Source organism: Elaeis guineensis, chromosome 16, assembly GCF_000442705.2.
Source record: "Elaeis guineensis isolate ETL-2024a chromosome 16, EG11, whole genome shotgun sequence".
Taxonomy (NCBI): Eukaryota; Viridiplantae; Streptophyta; class Magnoliopsida; order Arecales; family Arecaceae; genus Elaeis; species Elaeis guineensis.
Genome location: NC_026008.2, coordinates 25,259,814 through 25,278,435, shown reverse-complemented (window position 1 = coordinate 25,278,435; position 18,622 = coordinate 25,259,814). Strand labels below are relative to the sequence as shown.

Here is an 18,622-nt window from a genome sequence, read left to right as displayed (position 1 = left end):
ACTTTTTAACTAATCATTTGACTCCAAAAGCTCAAAATTTTTGGAAATAAACCAACAATATCTGTTAGATTTACCAGCTCCATCCCACCCATGAAGAAGGCTAAAAAATGGTATCAAACTACGTTCTAATACAACGTTAACAAACCACATGACCTGAACGATAAACTGTTCAGAATGAGTTAGTGATACATTTGGGACTAAACACTAGAAGTAATACTGCAGCTAGGCATTCAGATGTATAGAAGAACAACTTGATCCAATCATTGTTTCTTCTACTCCTGAAATGGTAAAATCACTAAGTTCTACGGAGATGATTTTATTTGGTAGATGGATATTGCCTTGGTTGCAAACAAGGGATGAGTAGAATTGGAGTTAATGTCCAAGCTTAGTGGAGAGGTTTATTACATGTTATTTTAGAAGAAATGCTTGTTATTTCAAAGGGCTTACAACTGATAGATCATTCTTCTTCTTGATTTGTACGAAGCAGTGATCAGCAGCTATTAGTATAATTGCTCGGCACCTAACCCTAAGGGCTTTCCTTTTTAGGAAGTCCAATATCCAAAAAGTCCGGTTATTATTCAAAAAAATTGCACAAATCAATGATTCTCAAATGGTTGTGAGAGCCCTCTTAACTCTGCACTCATCATTACCATCACATATTTAAGCAGCCTAGAAAATTGTCAATTATTTATCTTACAATATCTCACATGGATAGACAATATACTTCTGTAACCCACTCTGCTAGATTAGGCCAAATCACAAGACTACTAGCCCTGTCCCATTATCTCACTCCCAAATCAAACGAGATCATTGACTCCAATAGCCTAAACTTTATGGATCATCCGTGAATATACTTGTGAATAATTCATTAAACATATGCTTCAAACTACCAGAGAGGTAGGAAGAGACCCAGTTGATTTCATTGTTTCTTCCATCACCCTTCCTTTTCTCTCTTGTTATAAGGCAGCAAGTCAACAAGTTCAACAGATGCTGCAGTATCAATAGGGTTTGGTTAAGATTTGCCAAACAAAATGGCACTTAATTGTGCTCCACCACCTAGCATTAGACCTTATTGGACCTTTTCATATGATACAAAGCACCAAAACCCTCGTAGCATATAAAAGGGTGGCTCGGTGCATGAGGCTCTCGCCATTGCAGGATTTGGGAAAAATCAGATATTTACAGTCTTACCCTTGCTTATAAAGGGACTGTTTTCATATTTTGAGCTCTATGACCTCCAAGTCACAATAAAGCAATCTTACTATTTCACCAAGACTCATCTTCCTCTCCTAGCATATCTAATTCCACTTTACTTCAGTCACGAAAAACCAGAAACATAATAAGGTTATGAGATTTTTCAAATTGAAGCAAGCAGATGGCTTTCACCAATGGCAAATAGTAGAGAAAGAATGCACTGAATTTTGAACATAATCCCGGAAACAAAAGTACTGCAGTGAGCTTCTCATATAGTTCTCACTGCTCATTGTGCCTGAGAGTACCAAAGTTTTTTCTGACATATCAACAACTTCTCCTTTTGTACTTTGTATTCAGTGTCATGTTTCTGGCAGTTCCATCTCATTCCTGTGGAAATGGCTGCTATTGCATCTATAAAAATGTTTGACTCTCTGATTATTGTATATCCCTTTGGACGTAGGATCCGATCCATCTCTAGCAGAACATATTTCATATCACATCTGCCAAAACGGATGCGAATGTCAGGGTTTGAACATTTGCATTTGAACATAGGTCTGTAGATAGCATGGTGATCAAAAATTCACTAAAATAACTGCTTGAAAGTTTGTGTAAATAAGCATGGAAACACTGGATTTTTACAAGCTTATTGTACACCACAAAGTTAATGAAAGAATCGAATGATAACCACTTTCTTGCCGCATGAATAACCATTACAATCAATGAAGAGAACCATGAGGAACTATCAGATGCTACTTAATAACACTAAAAACATTATAGTACAAATGACAAACTAAGTGATTTAGGGGATGTCAATCTAATATGAAGATCTTGCAGTGGTTAACATGGATTATCAGTAAACATTTCTATTTTCTAAAACTTGGATTGGATTCAGCACATCACAGGTACAGGGTTTTAGAGATGAAGGCAACTTCCCGTATTAAACGTTGGCACCTCCTTTCTGCCTACACATTCTTAGATCTAGTTAAGGGTTGCCTTCCAGATGCATGAGCTTAGGTTATCAGACCAACAACACATCTTTCTTTCCAGCCAAGTGGCCTTTGAGTTTCGCATAGCCCCCCTTTCTCATGCCAGGTTCAACTGGCCAGAAATTCCACACAATTTGATACATGGTTGACTCTAGATTGAGGACACATCATAAAATTTCACTGTTTAATCGATCAAACCATGATTAATAGATACATCATAAAGTTCTCACTGCTTGATGGGTCAGTACACCTTGACTAGTAGACGTATCTTAAACAGATACGGCTAAGGGAGTCCAATATGTGAGTGTGTTTGTGCTCTGAGGTGCATTATGAATGTTGAAACTTTTGGGTCTATGTTTAGTACATAGCGAAATAAGTCTAACAATAGTTGATTATCCTAAGAAGACATTGAGATATATTCAGTAGAGAATTTCACCTGTGACTTTCTGCAGTAAAGAGGCCATCAAGATGCAAGAGGTCATAAGTCCGTGGATATGTTGAGAAAGCCTCACACCTACATTATATTAGACAAATAACAATTAAACAGATCTGCAAAAAGTTGGTTCATCATTTGCAAAAGTGAAAATTCTGAAAGATTGAACCACAATTACATCGAAATTTAATTTCTTGTCCCACAAAGGATGTAGTCAAAAGGCCAAATCAAGTTCCTTAAAAACCATATGAGTACTGCTTTCCTAACATACCATTTCAAGTTTCCTACATGTACAAACTACATATGCTATCTCATGATTCCACACACCTGAAACCATTGTGGATAAATTTTTATGCATAACTATGAGCATGTACTTGAATCACAAAAAGATTACATCTTAATATACTTACCAGTCATGGTAGGTACCAATTAATCCCCTATCATAGATCACTCCAAGGGAATTTATACCATTGGAAGAGACAACATTCATGACCCATACAGGAGAATTAATAAGGGATGCTGCAAATCCTCCATACAGCGTATTCATGTCCATTACATTTCGAATTTCCTCACTTCCAAGTGCTGGAAGAAGTGTCTTGTAGTGTTTCACTCTACGCTTCCATTTGCTCTCATCATTCTTGAACCCACCAGCTCCCCAAGCAATACGTCTGGGAGTTGCATGCAACCGATCAGGCCATTTAGGAGAAAATTCCAGTCCCAGCTTCAATTTTTGGGGTGGAATAGATAGGCAAGTGCGGAGTGGAATGTACCATCCTGCATCTGAGTCTATGCTGTCATCACACATTGGAGGATAAGAATTGGATACACTTAGCTGATTATAGCAGTTATTGTCTGATGATTTCTGCCACACAGCAATATCATTTTTCATATTGTAGAATTGGAAACACATGCTTCTCAGCATCTCCTTTAACTTGCCAAATTCTGCTTTCTGTTCTTCCACTGTTGTATGCCAACCATGCCATCGGTTCTTGTAGTTTATAGGTGGTCCTGAGAGCACCCAAAAACCACCAGGCCGAAGTATGCGGTGTATTTCGAGAAGGTAAATCCCACCTGCAACATGATTTTGATTTAGAGTGGCTGTATGGCTACCAACTATATGAAAATGAAATGGAATTATCATGACATTGTGCAACGCTGAAGTGGCAATTGCCTCTCCTCAAAATGATTACAGTTTGAGACAATTGAAGAAATACTTCTCAGGAAAATATATATAACACTTTTCAGGTACCCATTAGCATGAACCATTCTCCATATGTGTGAGAGAATATGAATTAAGCTTTGTGGAACTACCTGCATTTTGTACTCCCAAACACTAACAAGGATTCTCAAATTGTTCCAAAAACTTGAACATTAGATAAAATCAGCTACAATGAATATATATATATATATATATAATGAGATCTGCAAATAGATAAGGTTAGTTAATGATGATTTTGTTTAAAGAGTACTGTGCTTTGAAAAGCCAATTTATCCTGAAGGGACACAACAAAGTGAATGCTAATTGGTAGATGAAGGATAAATTTAGATCCCCCGCTTCAACTTATATAACACTAATGCAATATCATACTATTGAAAGTCCATACAGGTCTATGCATGTTCTAGCTCTTTTATTTCAAAGAAACCTTCTACTCTGACAACTGATACAAATTAAAAATACATGGAACGGTGCTCCTTCTTTGAAAAATGACAACTTAAGAGAGGAGAAATTACCAAACTCTGTCCATGGAATGAGGCATCTGGAGCAGTGGGCCATATCAAATGAGTTGGCTGGGAAAGGAAGGCGCTGAGTAGACAAGATGCCCAAAATTGCTGGAATACCTCGTTCAAGTGCAAATTGTACTTGTGCTTCATGATTATCTCTAGGTGCGAGAGAAACGGTCAAAATTCCTCGGTCTAATAAATCAGCCCCCCAACTTGCAACCTGCGAGAACAGAGAGCATCCTGTTTATAGCCAATTTGCAGATGCATGAATAATATGTAAGTTTACTAATTGCACAAAATCCAGTACCAAAACCCTAATAGTTAAGAACTCCTTAGACTTGCAAATATATGATATAAATGCCTTAAGTTTAATTTTCTCAGTGTAGTTTTGTAAAGTGTACTCCAATATGCTGCAATAATGTATGAAAAGCTTATTAGATTAGTGAGGAACTTCATGCTTAACTTACTAAGCTCTTTTATTGCTAAAAAAAGCTTACTAAACTCTTTTATTTCTAGGTGCAGTATTGAGCATACTCTCCTCTTGCAAGCATGGTATTGGCACTTAAATCAAGCATATTTTAACACAAAGGCATGTGGTTCAAGGAATGAGGGTTTTTTCTTTATAAATATGGTAGGGCATGCTTGGAGTGCTGGAAAAAGCTATTTCTAGAGAGGTTTAGCAAGTACGATTGCCTCCAATGATCCATCAAGAAGCAGGAGGATTATGAAGCAGCTTTCAAAGAAAAAAGTCCTCATTTAAACAATCTGAAGCTACTACACCTGCAGGGGATGCGCACGCAATTTGCACATAACATAGAGGCTGTCTGCTCACTCGGAAAAGGCCATTGGCTGAACCAAATTATTTTCTATTACTTTTTGATCTGTTTTTGTTTCAAGACGTTGAGGATTAAGGACTAGGTTTTATTACGTTGACAAGAAAAATGTGCAGGACTTCCCAGAAAAGGGATCTTACAATCAATTCTATTTCGAAGGAGAATCTCAAATCTGTTCTATCAACATGAACATATCGGAAAGTTCACACAATATGAACAAAGGGTCATGACATAGTACCTCACCTAAAAAGACTTGTCAGAAGATGTTATTTGGATTTATTGATCTTGTATAAGCATCTAAGATCTATCCAATGTATAGCCGATATAGAACTAAACATATGTCTGTATGAGTCTTCACACAAAAAAATATGAATTAACTATTAAAATGATTTTCTGCATACCGGCAACATAAAAATGCACCAAAATCATTAAAAATATAATCCAATGGACAGGCTGGATTATGCCTACATCTTCAAAGTCATAAACATCATTGTCAATCAACCAGCATAAGATGTTCTGATTTCACATGCAATTGCAAAGATATGGAAACAGTGAATTGAAGACCGCATAAGTTCTTGCTTCAGATGCTTCTGTCCTACTATAATTCTAACATGGAGCGTACCCAGATATTGAATCTTCGCTTAAAAGGGTTAGAAAAGTGTGACAAGGGGGACACACATTTAAGGGGACATCTTATACCGTGGGCATATGTGGATAGAAAGGCACTTACTCCACACCCAGTGTCAATGGCAGTCCGGATAGTTCCATCTCTCATTTCAGGAATTAGATCTTGCATCAAGTCCACATAGGCACCAACTCCTCTGGGAAACATAGTACCACCACCAGGGAAAAGGAACTTCTCGCCTTCTTTTCTCAGCCAATTCTGATGAGATTTATTATTGTTTATCCAGTCATAGGGAACATTTCTGAACCGCAGACACAAAGTATATCAGACAAGGATTCAGATCCCAATGGGACGTCCCACAGGATATTGGGATGGAGTACCATCCCATATGTTGGGACAGGGCTATCCCACTAGTATCCTAGCATCCCGATCGAGACGTCTTGGGACATCCTCCGTCCCAAATATCGGGGACGGTGGCACATCCTATTTCATGGGATTTGAAACCTTGATATTATGTAAATTCATCAATATTAACATTGAGAAATTAAGCTATGTAATGAATCAGGCAACAAATCAAACAATATGATAAGAAAAATGTGCAATTAGTACTTCACCTGTACCAACATTCATGCTTGCTATTTGGCCATCTGATAGGTTGCTTATATCCATCAGGTGGAGGCACCAAGCATTCTTTTCTTTCATAGATGGGTGGACAATGGCGTTCCCTGTGCGTCAGTCTGTAGTTACCATACCTTCTCCATCTCTGCAGAATAACAAACAATTCGCAACAGTAAGACAGAAATAGCGTTGGTTATAGTAACAAAAGAGCCAACTTTTTGGCATAGTAAATACAACAAATATTAACTAGTGCAACTTGAAAACTAACAAGTATTAATTGTCAAGGTCCATGGCAACATTTGAAAAAATACTGAGCATCAAATAGAAGCAGATTCATATGGCACATACCTTTGGGTCTGTGCATGGTGTGTAGTCTTGATAGTCACTATCACACTCAGGAAAAGCAACAGGCTTGACTTCAGGAGTTACGTTACTTTTCATGTGAAATTGAACTCTATGCGGAGCATCCATGGCGAAGAATATGTTTTTCATAGAGCAGTAACTGGCTCCAAAATAGAAAGATAACCCACAGAGTGAAGTCATCATAAGAAAAATAGGTGCTTTCCTGAAACTATTTCCAAGATAAGTCCCTGGCTTGAGATCTTTGTTCTTCATCTTATTTTCTTTTATGTAATAGGTCTGCAAGAAGCAAAGCAAAGTGCAGCATAATCATGCAGCAGATTGGAACATCAATGCATACAACAAACAACATGCAATAACCAAACTGATAAAAACTATCATGCCACATCTAAAGGTAACATTTGAACCCATGAAACAAATTACAGTCAGCTTTATCACCAAAATAAAATCTTCAAAGAATACATATTCTAGCACAAGTGACAAAGGAATATCGATGGATTATTTCCATCAGGTTTTTTGATCTGAAACAATCTTGAGCATGTTCACAAACAACAAAAAGTAGTCCAAAGGCCATCGTGCACTGGAGCAAATCACTTACCATCTTTATTATATAAGGCTTGTAAATAATGGACTATAAGAACAACAAGTCTTTCAATCCAAGCATGGTTTGAAAGCTAATAAGACAATGGAGAGAAAATGTACGCAGAATGCCTAGAGATGAAACTGAACATTTGAAACCAGAATCAAAGAAATCACAGAAAGTCCACATCAAAATCAAATAGACACAGTTGGAAAAAGCCTTTTAAAAAGAACGTACCTTCAGGTTCTCTCGATGTCAACTTTTCCCTTTATTGTGGAATGAAGAATGAACCTAATCTCTCCTCTTTCTCCTCTGCTTCGACTCTAATAAGAGGAGAGAGGAGATGAGGAGAGAGGGGCTTAGAGGACGCAGTTGAGGTGGAATCTTTACATAAATCAGATCCGGTTGGGAAATTTTATCTTCAAAAATAATGTGACGATTGAGTTAGTAATCACTTAACTAACAATCCTCATTGGCTCCCCACTCCTCCGGGGAGTGATATTTGAAAATGGTGATGCTCTCCTTTTTTTTTTTTTAATAGAGAAAAAATGATGTTGCTGTTTATTCAAACTACGTCTAAATAAGCGAATTGAGGCCTTTCTCAGGTTTTTAGCTGACATTGTCAAACAAAATTTTGGTGATGTGTTATTCAAATTATTAGAGTTTACTCAAATTGGTTAACTACCTATTCAAATAGTTATCTCTAACTGATCTTATCTTTTTCTTTTTCAAATACTGTTTAACAAAATCCATTTGAATTATTCTGGAAAATTCAAATATCTAGTGCATGCATTTTCGAATGCTTAAATGCTAATATTGGAGGGAAGAACGAGTCCGAGTCACGCAACTTTTTCCGGCGCTGATCAGTAACCTGATAAGAAATTTAGCACAATATGTGCTTTCTAATTGCTTTTGTCTCCTATAAATTATGTTTTAACATGGATCTTATACATATCAGCATTTAAAAATTGTAGTGGTATGATAAATGCCAGGTTTATCATGTAAATTTTCTATTCGAATAAATTTTGAAAACCTCAAACATATGTTCTTGATCAACAAGTTTGATGTCATTAAACCAAGTTTTAGTTGACATCTCTAATGCTAGACAAATGCTTGATGAAGATGATATGGACACCAATGTCTTCGATATACATGCATGATGTTTTTCACTAGTATTTTCCACATATCATGCACATGCCATTTGAGAATGGGGGAAAGAGAAGAGAGAAGAAAAGCGCATGACTTCTATCATAGAATTTTTATAACTAAATAACACATGTAGAGATTTTACATTTATAGAGTCCGATTATGCTTGTCCAACAACAAACGTTCTCTTCATATATAATTATTTCCATTATATCTAATGACATATGCATGTAAAATAGGTTTGGCGGGGATGATATATGGACAACAATATCTTGGATGTGTGATGCATGGTTTTGTTGTAGTTTTATTTGGTATGAGATATGACTATAAAATACAAGAAAAGGGAGTGCAATTTTTTATTCTTTTCCTACTGAAGACATACTGTTGTGGGAGTTATCCCACCTCACCTCATCATAGAGCCAACCTCAACTTAAAGCCGAGGTCACCACAAAACCGACCTCAACTTGAGGCCGAGGTCACCATAAAAGCGACCTCAATAGGAGCCGACCTCAACAGAAAGTCAACCTGAATTAAAGGCTGAGTTTATATAAAATCGATCTGAATCAAAGACTGAGCTCATAAGAAAGTCGACCTAAATTGAAAGCTGAGTTCATATAAAGCCACCTGAATTGAAGGTTGAATGCCGACCTGAATTGGAGGCTGAATACTGACCTGACTCAATCTAGCTTATCTAAATATCGACCTGAGCTACCTGAATTGACTTCAGGTAAAGTATTATGATCAGCTCAGATAAATATCGATCTGACTCATTTCAGCTCATATAAATACCGACTTAAAGCAAAGTATTCTATATATTCAAGATGTCCGGTCTCATATGATACTTGATCTCTCCTCGATCCTTTATTGAGATGAGCCATTACATTAGCGACAGCAATCATTCTGCGAGAGCCCACCACAATCTTTACAACTAAGCCCCAGCTGGCCACGATCTCACATACAGCCATGCTTCAATTTATTTCCAGCTGACATATACAATTAAGTATGACATCATTTCCAACAAATACATACAGCTATACTCTAGTTCACTTATAGCTGGTCTCCAACGGCCTAGTAAACTCCTCCAATGGCCTAATAAACTCCTCCAACGGCCTAACAAACTTCCTAATGGCCTCATCAGTCTATTTATAAATAGAAGGCTAGGGGATCCTCCAGGTAAGTTCTAACTCTCAAGTTTCAAGCTCAAACTAGAAGAAGACTCTGCCGTTGGGATTCTAGCTCCCACAAAGTCACAAACTATCTAGTTCGACATAAATCCTCCTGCTCTCTATTCTATTTTTCTCACCTTCTGTTCTCAAGGTTCAAACTGACTTCAGCATTGAAGGGTTAAAAATCGGAGTATCCCAACCAATTTTTAACTTATTTTGCAGGTTCTTTCGAAAGAGATCCGAATCGGATCGTTGTAGCGACTCCAGCATGACTTCGTCCGATCTTTTCATCTGAGATTTTGAGCCTTGTAGCAATACATACAAGAGAATATTTTAAGCTTTGGAGGATGGTCAAATGTGGTTGATTCTAGGATTTTACCTTTTTAAATAATATATATTAGTGTTTTGCCCATAGTAGAGTGGTGCCCTTGAAGATATGCACTCTGAACTCAAAAACCATGATTATATCTCTGCTATAAGCAATACATGCTCTTTGTTGTGGAGCCAACATGACTCCACTCCACTTTCATTTTTGTGCACATCTCCTATGTGCTTACCAACTCTAGAATTGTTTTTTTCTTTTTTGTTTCATTTTATGTCATGTGGCTCCTAAAGAAGTTTCCTTTCTTTCCTTTATCAAACTCACATGCAAAGCAATTGCAAGAGGCTAGCTTAAAGAAATGGTGTGATGCGCAAGTTTTTTTTTTTTAATAATTAAGGTGAATAGTGCTATGCACCAAAATTTTACTAAAAATCAGAGAAATTATAAAGAAAGAATGAGAGGGAGAAGGGAGAAATAAAGGGAGAGGAGAGGGGGGGAGGGAAAGAGAGAGGAGGAGGTTGAGAAAGTCCCAATAAGGTATTCAACCCACTACATTCCTTAGATTCTCAATCCAACTTTCTGGAAAATTATCTTCACCCTATTGACATCATTTAAGGGCGTATAGAACCAAATCCTTAAAAATTTCTCGGATTGCCTAAGAGAACTCATAGCGGATATTTACCTGCCTTGAAACGTGCTTCTATTCTTTCCAACTAGATTGACCAAAAGAGTGCTAATGTAATTAAAAATCAGCCTTTTGTATCCTTTTCAGGAATATATGAATCTTCATCAAAGTATCGCAAATTATCTTTTTCTTTTTTGAGTAGAAGGGAGGTATGAATACTACCCAGCCTTTATTGCAGAAAAAGAAAGGATTTACACATGAGTGAATGAGGATAGCACTAGCAGCGAAAAACATGGAGATAACCATACATAAAACTAGAATGAAGTCAGAACAGAAAGATTTGCAAAAGTAGTTAGATCAGCAGGGTATGCAATGTAGTGCTCTTGGAAGAAACGGAGTGCCAGCCCGTAGATATATGATCAGAGGAAGGCAGCTACTTGGCATTAAAAGGTGCAGCAAATAGAAGGAAGCTACTTTGCACCGAAGAATTTTGATCAGAAGAGTACAGCAAGTTGGCACAGAAGAAATATGATCTTAGAAGATGCCAGTCCAGAGTAGAAGGAAGCATGCATATAAAAATGGAGACTTTGAGTTCTATGGTTTTGTCAATTGATCCCCTAGTAAGATGAGATACAGCATGATCTGTCATCGAAACTTTCAATCATTAGAAGCTACAGTAGCCAGTCTCCTGATTTTATGCCAGTCTCTGCCGTGTTCAATCAGCTTCTTGTTGGTACACAGCATCAACCATTTGTTAAATAAATGAAGACCCTCAGAAGCAATTGAAGTCATAGCAACCACAAAGATTAGCATAACACGATGACCTATCTTTGGAAAGTTCCTTTCGATCCAACCCAAACATAGCTCCTCAAATGATTTGAAAGAAGGCAGAACTCCCAACAACGGAGTGATTTCCAAATAGAGCCAGAGAATGTGCAATTGGCAAAAGGATGATCCAATGATTCTGATGCATGCATACAAAACACACATCCTCCTAAGTTTTTCTAAAGTTTTCTGTCAGTTACCTCCTTGGTATTTAACTTGTTCTTCCAACACAGCAACATAGAAAGCATTTAATTTTAAGAGGTTTTTAAGACGTGCGTAGATACTGTTGGACCAAATTTGGTACACCTAATGACATGTCTGATCTTCAAAGACGTGGTAGACATCTGGCATTATGATATGGATGACCTAAGATGTGTGCCTTCTGCAGCGATGATGTCATTGGCTAATAACCGACCACATAAGGTCGGCCCTTGGATGAAGTCTGAATCATCGGTGTTCAACCGATCTCATCTTATCTCCGTCCTGATTCTTAATGAACTATGCTATAGTTCAGAAGATATGAAAAGCTATTGGCACATAGATGATGCTTTGTTGGCATTCAGTTATGACGATTTCTACCTCCCACATATAGACAGCTAGCTTCATAATCAATCGCTAACAACCTGTCGACAATCCATTACTTCAGTTACAACGGTTACTAACCGCTTAACAAACCTTCCTCTATAAAAAAAGAAAAGAGAGAAAAAAGGGAGCTCTCTAAATACTAAATTTTTAAACTGTTCTCACTATCTTTCTTCATTGTTCTCCCTCTTCGACACCCTCTAACTTAAGCATCGGGCATTCTCCATCGGAGAACCCCCTATCTCCTTCTCCGGCTTGTGTGGACTTGCTTTGTAGTTGATCGGAATCCAAGCTGTCATCGACCTACTTCAACTAGACAGGCGGTCCAAGCTGTCCTACCTCATCACACATTATCGAAGAGGTGCAACAATAGATTGGCGTTAGAGAAAGGGCCTTATCTCATTTTTGAAGGAAGATGGTGAGAATCAGATCACAAAATCATCTCATCATATCATGCCAGTAGTCATCTCTATATAGTGCACCTAATACGCAAACTACAGGGGAACAACCTCCCCGACAATTCATGACTGTGGAACCAAATCCAATTGATGTCCTGGCCGAGCAGGTCCAAGTGCTCACAGTCGCTATACAGCATCTGCAATAAAGCGCCATGAGGACACAAGCTCCTTCAGTGGCCCCATCTCAACACAACCATTAGACCTGCATAGAAGGGTCTGAACGAGGGCACTGACGCTCAAACACGGCTTAAGCCTCGTGTCGACAATCATGATCAGTCGAACTAGCTCCTGGCCACTCATCTCAATGCCCTCGAAGTCCAAGAAGAGACGATCGAAGACATCGATTGTTAGAAGACTCCACTTCAAGCCTCTCTACATGCCAGCATTATTCACAATGTGAAGATGATCTCAAAAGAAAGGTTCAAGAGCTAGAATATTGAATTGGTGAATTTCAAATAGGGAGTCATCAGTAGAATGATGGCTTCAGCTTCAACACTCAGCCACCATTCTCTCAAAAAATCTTGAGCAAACTAATCCCTCATCGATTCAAGATACCGTAGGTCGAGTATTACGATATCTCGATCGACCTACTCGACCACTTGAAGGGATACGAAGCCCTCATGATGTTACAAGGCACTTCTAATGCCCTCCTCTACCTCGCCTTCCCAGCAACTCTTAAGAAGAGTGTGAGAGTCTGGTTCTCCAACCTCCCCCAAGAATCAATTTATTCCTTCAAGCAGTTGAAAAGGTAATTTATTATGCACTTTGACAGCCAAAGGCCACAATTGAAGAACAACAACGGCCTCATCTCTATTAAGCAAAGAGAAGGGGAGTTGTTGAGAGTCCACAAGGCATGTTTCAATGCCACCATGCTTGAAGTTTGAGACTTCAATGAGTCCGTCTCCATGTCGGTGATGAAATGAGGACTCAAGGATGAATACCTGATCTTCTTCCTCAACAAAAATTTTTCGAAGGACTATGCTGATCTCCTCTCCTGAGCACGAAAATATGCACAAGTCGAGGAGAGTGAAGTCTTTCGATAGCAAGAGGGACGCAAAAAGAATAGCAAGAAGAAAAGAGCTCGCGAAGAAGATTACAAAGCTCGAAAGGAAGGGGGAGAAAACTACTCCCGAAAGCAAAAGAGGACAATGAGTCCCCAATGGCACTTCCACAACTACACTCCACTCTTTGCCCCATGCGCTCAAATCTTGATGGAGATCAAAGGCCAAGAATATGTACGTCAGTTGAGAAAAATGAGAGCGCCATCAGGCCAAAGAGATAGGAAGAAGTACTATCACTTCCATCAAGATCACGGATACGACACCAAAGAATGTCACCAATTGAAAGATGAGATTGAAGATCTGATCCACTAGGGATACCAAGGGAAGTACATCTAAAAGAAAGAAATAAGTCCAACGAAATTATCACATTGGGTAAATGCCGATGTGGATGACAATCATGGCAATCTCCTGACAACTGGCGTAATCAACATGATTTCTGGACTAGCTGGTGGCAGGGGGTAAGAGAGGAAGAAGAAGCTGAAGGATCTACCCAGAAGAGGCAGTGAATTGAGAAAGCAAACTCCTATAATGATATTATTTCTTTTTTCAATGAAGACGTAGGCAGAGTTTAAACTCCTCATAATAATGTTGTTGTCATTGTATTAACAATAGCAAATTATGATGTAAAAAAAATTTTGGTTGATAATGGAAGCTATATCGATGTCTTGTTTTATAATACTTTTCAAAGAATAAAATTACTCAAAGAATGACTCAAGTGGATCAAAGCACCACTGGTCAGATTCTCTAATGACTCAATAATAATAGAAGGTAAAGTGGAACTATCGATAATCGCAAAAAAATCACCTCGGCAAGCGACCATCCTACTCAACTTTCTTGTGGTCTGAATGTCCTCAACATATAATGCAATCTTTAGATGATCTGGATTGAATGCTCAAGAGCTATTGTCTCAACATACCACTTGCTCATCCATTTTTCGATAAAGAATGGAACAAGAGAAATGAGAGGTGATCAAGTACTTGCTAGAAAATGCTTCATAATGACAGTCCAAAGAAATAAGCCCAAGAAAACCCTATCAATTGAAGGGTTGGACTTGAGAAAGGATGAAGATGAAGCTGTTTATTGAAATTCCACTTAGAAATGATCCTGATCAAACCGTCAATATTGGAAGACTTTTACCAAAATTTTTTAAGGATAGCTGATTGACTTTCTTCAAGCAAATGCTAATGTATTCACTTGGTTAGCATCTGACATGCCAGATATTTCTCTTGATGTCATTACACATAAGCCGAATATTAACTGTCATCATTGCCCTATTTAGCAAAAGAAGAAAAGCTTTGCCCTAGAAAGGCAAAAGATGATTAACGAGGAAGTTGATAAGCTCCTCAAAATAGACTTCATTCGAGAAACATATTACCTCGAATGGATTGCCAATGCGGTCATGATAAGGAAAGCTAATGGTAAGTGGAGGGTCTACATTGACCATACCAATCTCAATAAAGCTTGCCCCAAAGATAGCTTCCCGTTGTCAAGGATCAACCAGTTGGTAGATGCCACCTTGTGCCACAAGCTCTTAAGTTTTATGGATGCATTCTCAGATTACAATCAAATTCGGATGGCACCAGAAGATGAAGAGAAAATAGCTTTTGTAACTGAAAGAGGATTGTATTGCTACAAGATGATGCCATTCGGATAAAAGAATATGAATGCAACCTAGCAACACCTCATCAATAAAATATTCAAAAAATAGATTAGTTATAACATGGAGGTGTACATGGATGACGTGCTCGTCAAGAGTATAGAAGCTGATCGGCACCTCACCAATCTTAATAAAGCCTTCAATGAGCTCAGGAGTTATCAAATAAAGTTGAACCCAAGCAAATAAAGCTGAACCCAAGCAATATGCATTTGACGTGAACTCTAAAAAATTTCTTGGCTTCATGGTGACCCAGCAAGGAATTGAAGCAAATCCGAAGAAAATTTGAGCTCTTCTAGAAATGAAACATCCAACCAATAAAAGAGAAGTTCAATACTTGATTGGAAGGGTAGCAGCACTAAGCTGTTTCATGTCCAAATTGGTTGAAAAGTGCCTCCTATTCTTCAAAGCAATAAGACAAGCAAAGGACTTCGAGTGGCCGGATGAGTGTTGATCTTCCTTCGATGCCCCCAAGAAGTATTTGGGATTAGCAACCTTCCTGTCAAAGCCTATCGAAGGTGAGAAATTATACATATATCTACCTATAACCTCATAGACAATAAGTTCGGTTTTTATCCGAGAAGAAGTTGGAGGATAAAAGATGATCTATTACATCAGTAAAGTCTTAAGAGATGCAGAAATCAAATACACAAGAATCGAGAAGATAATCTATTCACTTTATCGCCAGCAAATGTCTTTGGCCATACTTCTAGGCCCATATTATTGTTGTATTAACCAATCAGCTCTTGAAAGCAATACTTTGGAGATTGGAAATGTCTAATCATCTAGCAAACTGGATGTCAAGCTTAGAGAGTTTGACATTGAGTTTCGATCTCGTATGACAATAAAGGCACAAGTACCGATGCATTTGATCTTTGAATGTATGATCCCTGAAGAAAAGTCAAATATGAATACTTGTAAATCAAAGATCGATGCAGGAGATGATTGGTAGATCTTGCATATGGACAGAGCTTCAAATTCTCAAGGAAGCGGTGCAGGATTGATTCTGGGTAACCCCGATGGAGTTGTCACCGAATACGCATTGAGATTCAGCTTCAACACTATAAATAATATAGCTAAGTATGAAGTACTCATCATCGAACTAAATATCTCTAAAGAGTTTGGCATAAAAAAAGTTAAGGTATTCTCTAATTCTCAGCTCGTCATGAACCAAGTGCGAGGCAAGTATAAAGCCAAGGATCCCACAATGTTTAAATATCTTTAAAAGATGAAGGATCTCTCCACAAGCTTTAGAAAGCTTGATGTTTAGCAGATCCCAAGATCGGAGAATGTCTAAGTTGATGCACTTTCTCATTTAGCCACTTCAAATTCTACTGATTTGGGATGAAAAATCTATGTCGAGAATCTAGATGTCCCAAACATCAAAGAAGCTCTGAGTATCAACCAGATCAACAACAAGCTGAGCTGGATGGATCTCCCAGTTGAATATCTATCCAATGATTTTGCTCCAGCCGATCAGAAAGAAGCAAGAAGGATTAAACAATAAGCTTTATGGTATGTCCTTCTGAATAGCTAATTACATAAGAAGTCATTTTCAATGCTATTGCTCAGATGCCTAAGACCATCTGAGATTGATTATGGACTTCTGAAAGTACATGAAGGTATTTGTGGCAATTACTTGAGGGGCAGATCATTAGCCTATAAAATTTTTCATCAAAGATATTACAGACCTTCAATGCAAAATGATGTAGAAGATTTTGTTCAAAAGTGTGACCAATGTCAAAGGTATGTAAACGTCCAGCGGAAGCCAGCATCTTAACTCTCCTTGATCTCATCTCTATGGCCTTTTGCAATGTGTTGCATAGATATCCTTGATCTTTTCTCGATGGCATCAGGTCAAAAAAAATTCCTCATTGTGGCTATTGCTACTTCATAAAGTGGGTAGAAGCTGAACTTTTAGCACAAATCAGTGAACAGAAGGTTAGAGACTTCATCTAGAAGTCCATAATATATAGATTTGGTCTTCCAACGGTGATCATAACTGATAATGGTCATCAAGTTGATAACATGAAGTTCAAGAAATTTTACTTCGAACTTCACATTAAGCATCAATTTACTTCTGTCGGGCATCCCCAATCTAATGGAGAAGTTGAAGTCACCAATCGAACTATCCTCCAAGGATTAAAGAAAAGACTAAACTAAGTCAAAGAACTCTGGATAGATGAACTCTACAATGTGTTATAGGCTTATCAGACAACACTCCAAAACCAACTAGTAAGACACCCTTCAAGTTAACCTTCAGTGTAGAAGCATTATATCTGTGGAGATCGGTCTACCATCACATAGAGTAGAGAACTACAATGAGAAAAAAATTATGATCATCTCCTAGCCGATCTCGACTTTCTTGAAGAAGTTAGGGATCGGGCTCGCATTAGAATTACCTCTTATCAACAAAAGGTGGCTTGCTATTATAACTCCCGGTTAAAGCCGAAGTCCTTCAAATGCGATGACCTTGTCCTTTATCAATTCGAAGTCTCTAAACCTATTGAACAAGACAAGCTAGCCACAAACTGAAAAGGATCCTATTGAGTTACCACAGTAATTCGACCTAGATCCTATCGAATTAAAGAACTAGATTGTACTCCTAAACCTCGAACTTGAAATTTTGAAAATCTAAGGATGTACTATTAAAAAGTCTTATTATTAGGTGAATTACCAATATAATTTCTATTTCAAATTACATATATTGCTAAATATTATGATTTGCTTCGGCTCTCATCGATGTCACTTCGGCCTATGTTCTACATTGTGCATGGCAATTTCATTTTGAGTCTTTAAGATTCAAAATTGAATTCAAAGATGACAAACAAAAAAAAATTCATGAAGGAAGTTGTTTTATTAGAAAAACTTTCCATTCAAAGTTCATCTGTTACATTCTTCATAAAAAAAAAGGAGAGAAAAAAGATTCAAAAAATACACAGAAGATCTCGTCATCCTCTGCATCCCTTGGATCTTTATGACGATCTCCCATGACCTCTGAAACCCTCTTGATGCTTGGGTGGCCTCCCCAAATCTTTAGGGGCTTCGGTCCTCAATCCCTCAACATAGCCGTAGCTCTCTGATGACCCGTCAGTGGTGATGGCCATAACAAGCGATGTCTCAGTGATGTGGACATATGTGTCTGAAGGAGCACTCCATATCTCTTGGCACAGCTATTCAACGTCCATATCTATCAAACCCAGGAATGTAGGGTCGATGTTGGAAAAGAACTCCTTCGTCTAGGCGATACATCGGTTGAAGCCCATCTCGTACGCCTAGAAGAATATACCTGTATTCTCGATAATTGCTCGTATCTGAGCTGCAGCAATGGTTGTTTTTGAAATCTTATCTTCATCTTCAAAATATACTAAGTTCCTACAAAAGGAACAGGCCTTCCAACTTGGCTGCAAATACAAGATAATCAAAAAGATG

At 38.0% G+C, this 18,622-nt stretch overlaps 1 protein-coding gene across 1 annotated transcript in view; it reads right to left on the bottom strand.

Annotated features, from left to right (window-relative positions):
- Nucleotides 1-1,480: 1,480 nt before the first annotated feature.
- LOC105059300 (probable methyltransferase PMT21) overlaps nucleotides 1,481-18,622 on the bottom strand; it is a 33,207-nt gene continuing 16,065 nt past the window's right edge. Inside the window, exons 2-9 of the mRNA XM_073249801.1 lie at nucleotides 12,608-12,847; nucleotides 6,760-7,050; nucleotides 6,408-6,556; nucleotides 5,899-6,094; nucleotides 4,345-4,555; nucleotides 3,024-3,684; nucleotides 2,617-2,694; nucleotides 1,481-1,694 (exon numbers count right to left, since the gene is read on the bottom strand). Of these exons, the coding sequence (XP_073105902.1) occupies nucleotides 1,481-1,694; nucleotides 2,617-2,694; nucleotides 3,024-3,684; nucleotides 4,345-4,555; nucleotides 5,899-6,094; nucleotides 6,408-6,556; nucleotides 6,760-7,050; nucleotides 12,608-12,847 (2,040 nt within the window). The remainder of the gene's footprint in view (nucleotides 1,695-2,616; nucleotides 2,695-3,023; nucleotides 3,685-4,344; nucleotides 4,556-5,898; nucleotides 6,095-6,407; nucleotides 6,557-6,759; nucleotides 7,051-12,607; nucleotides 12,848-18,622) is intronic.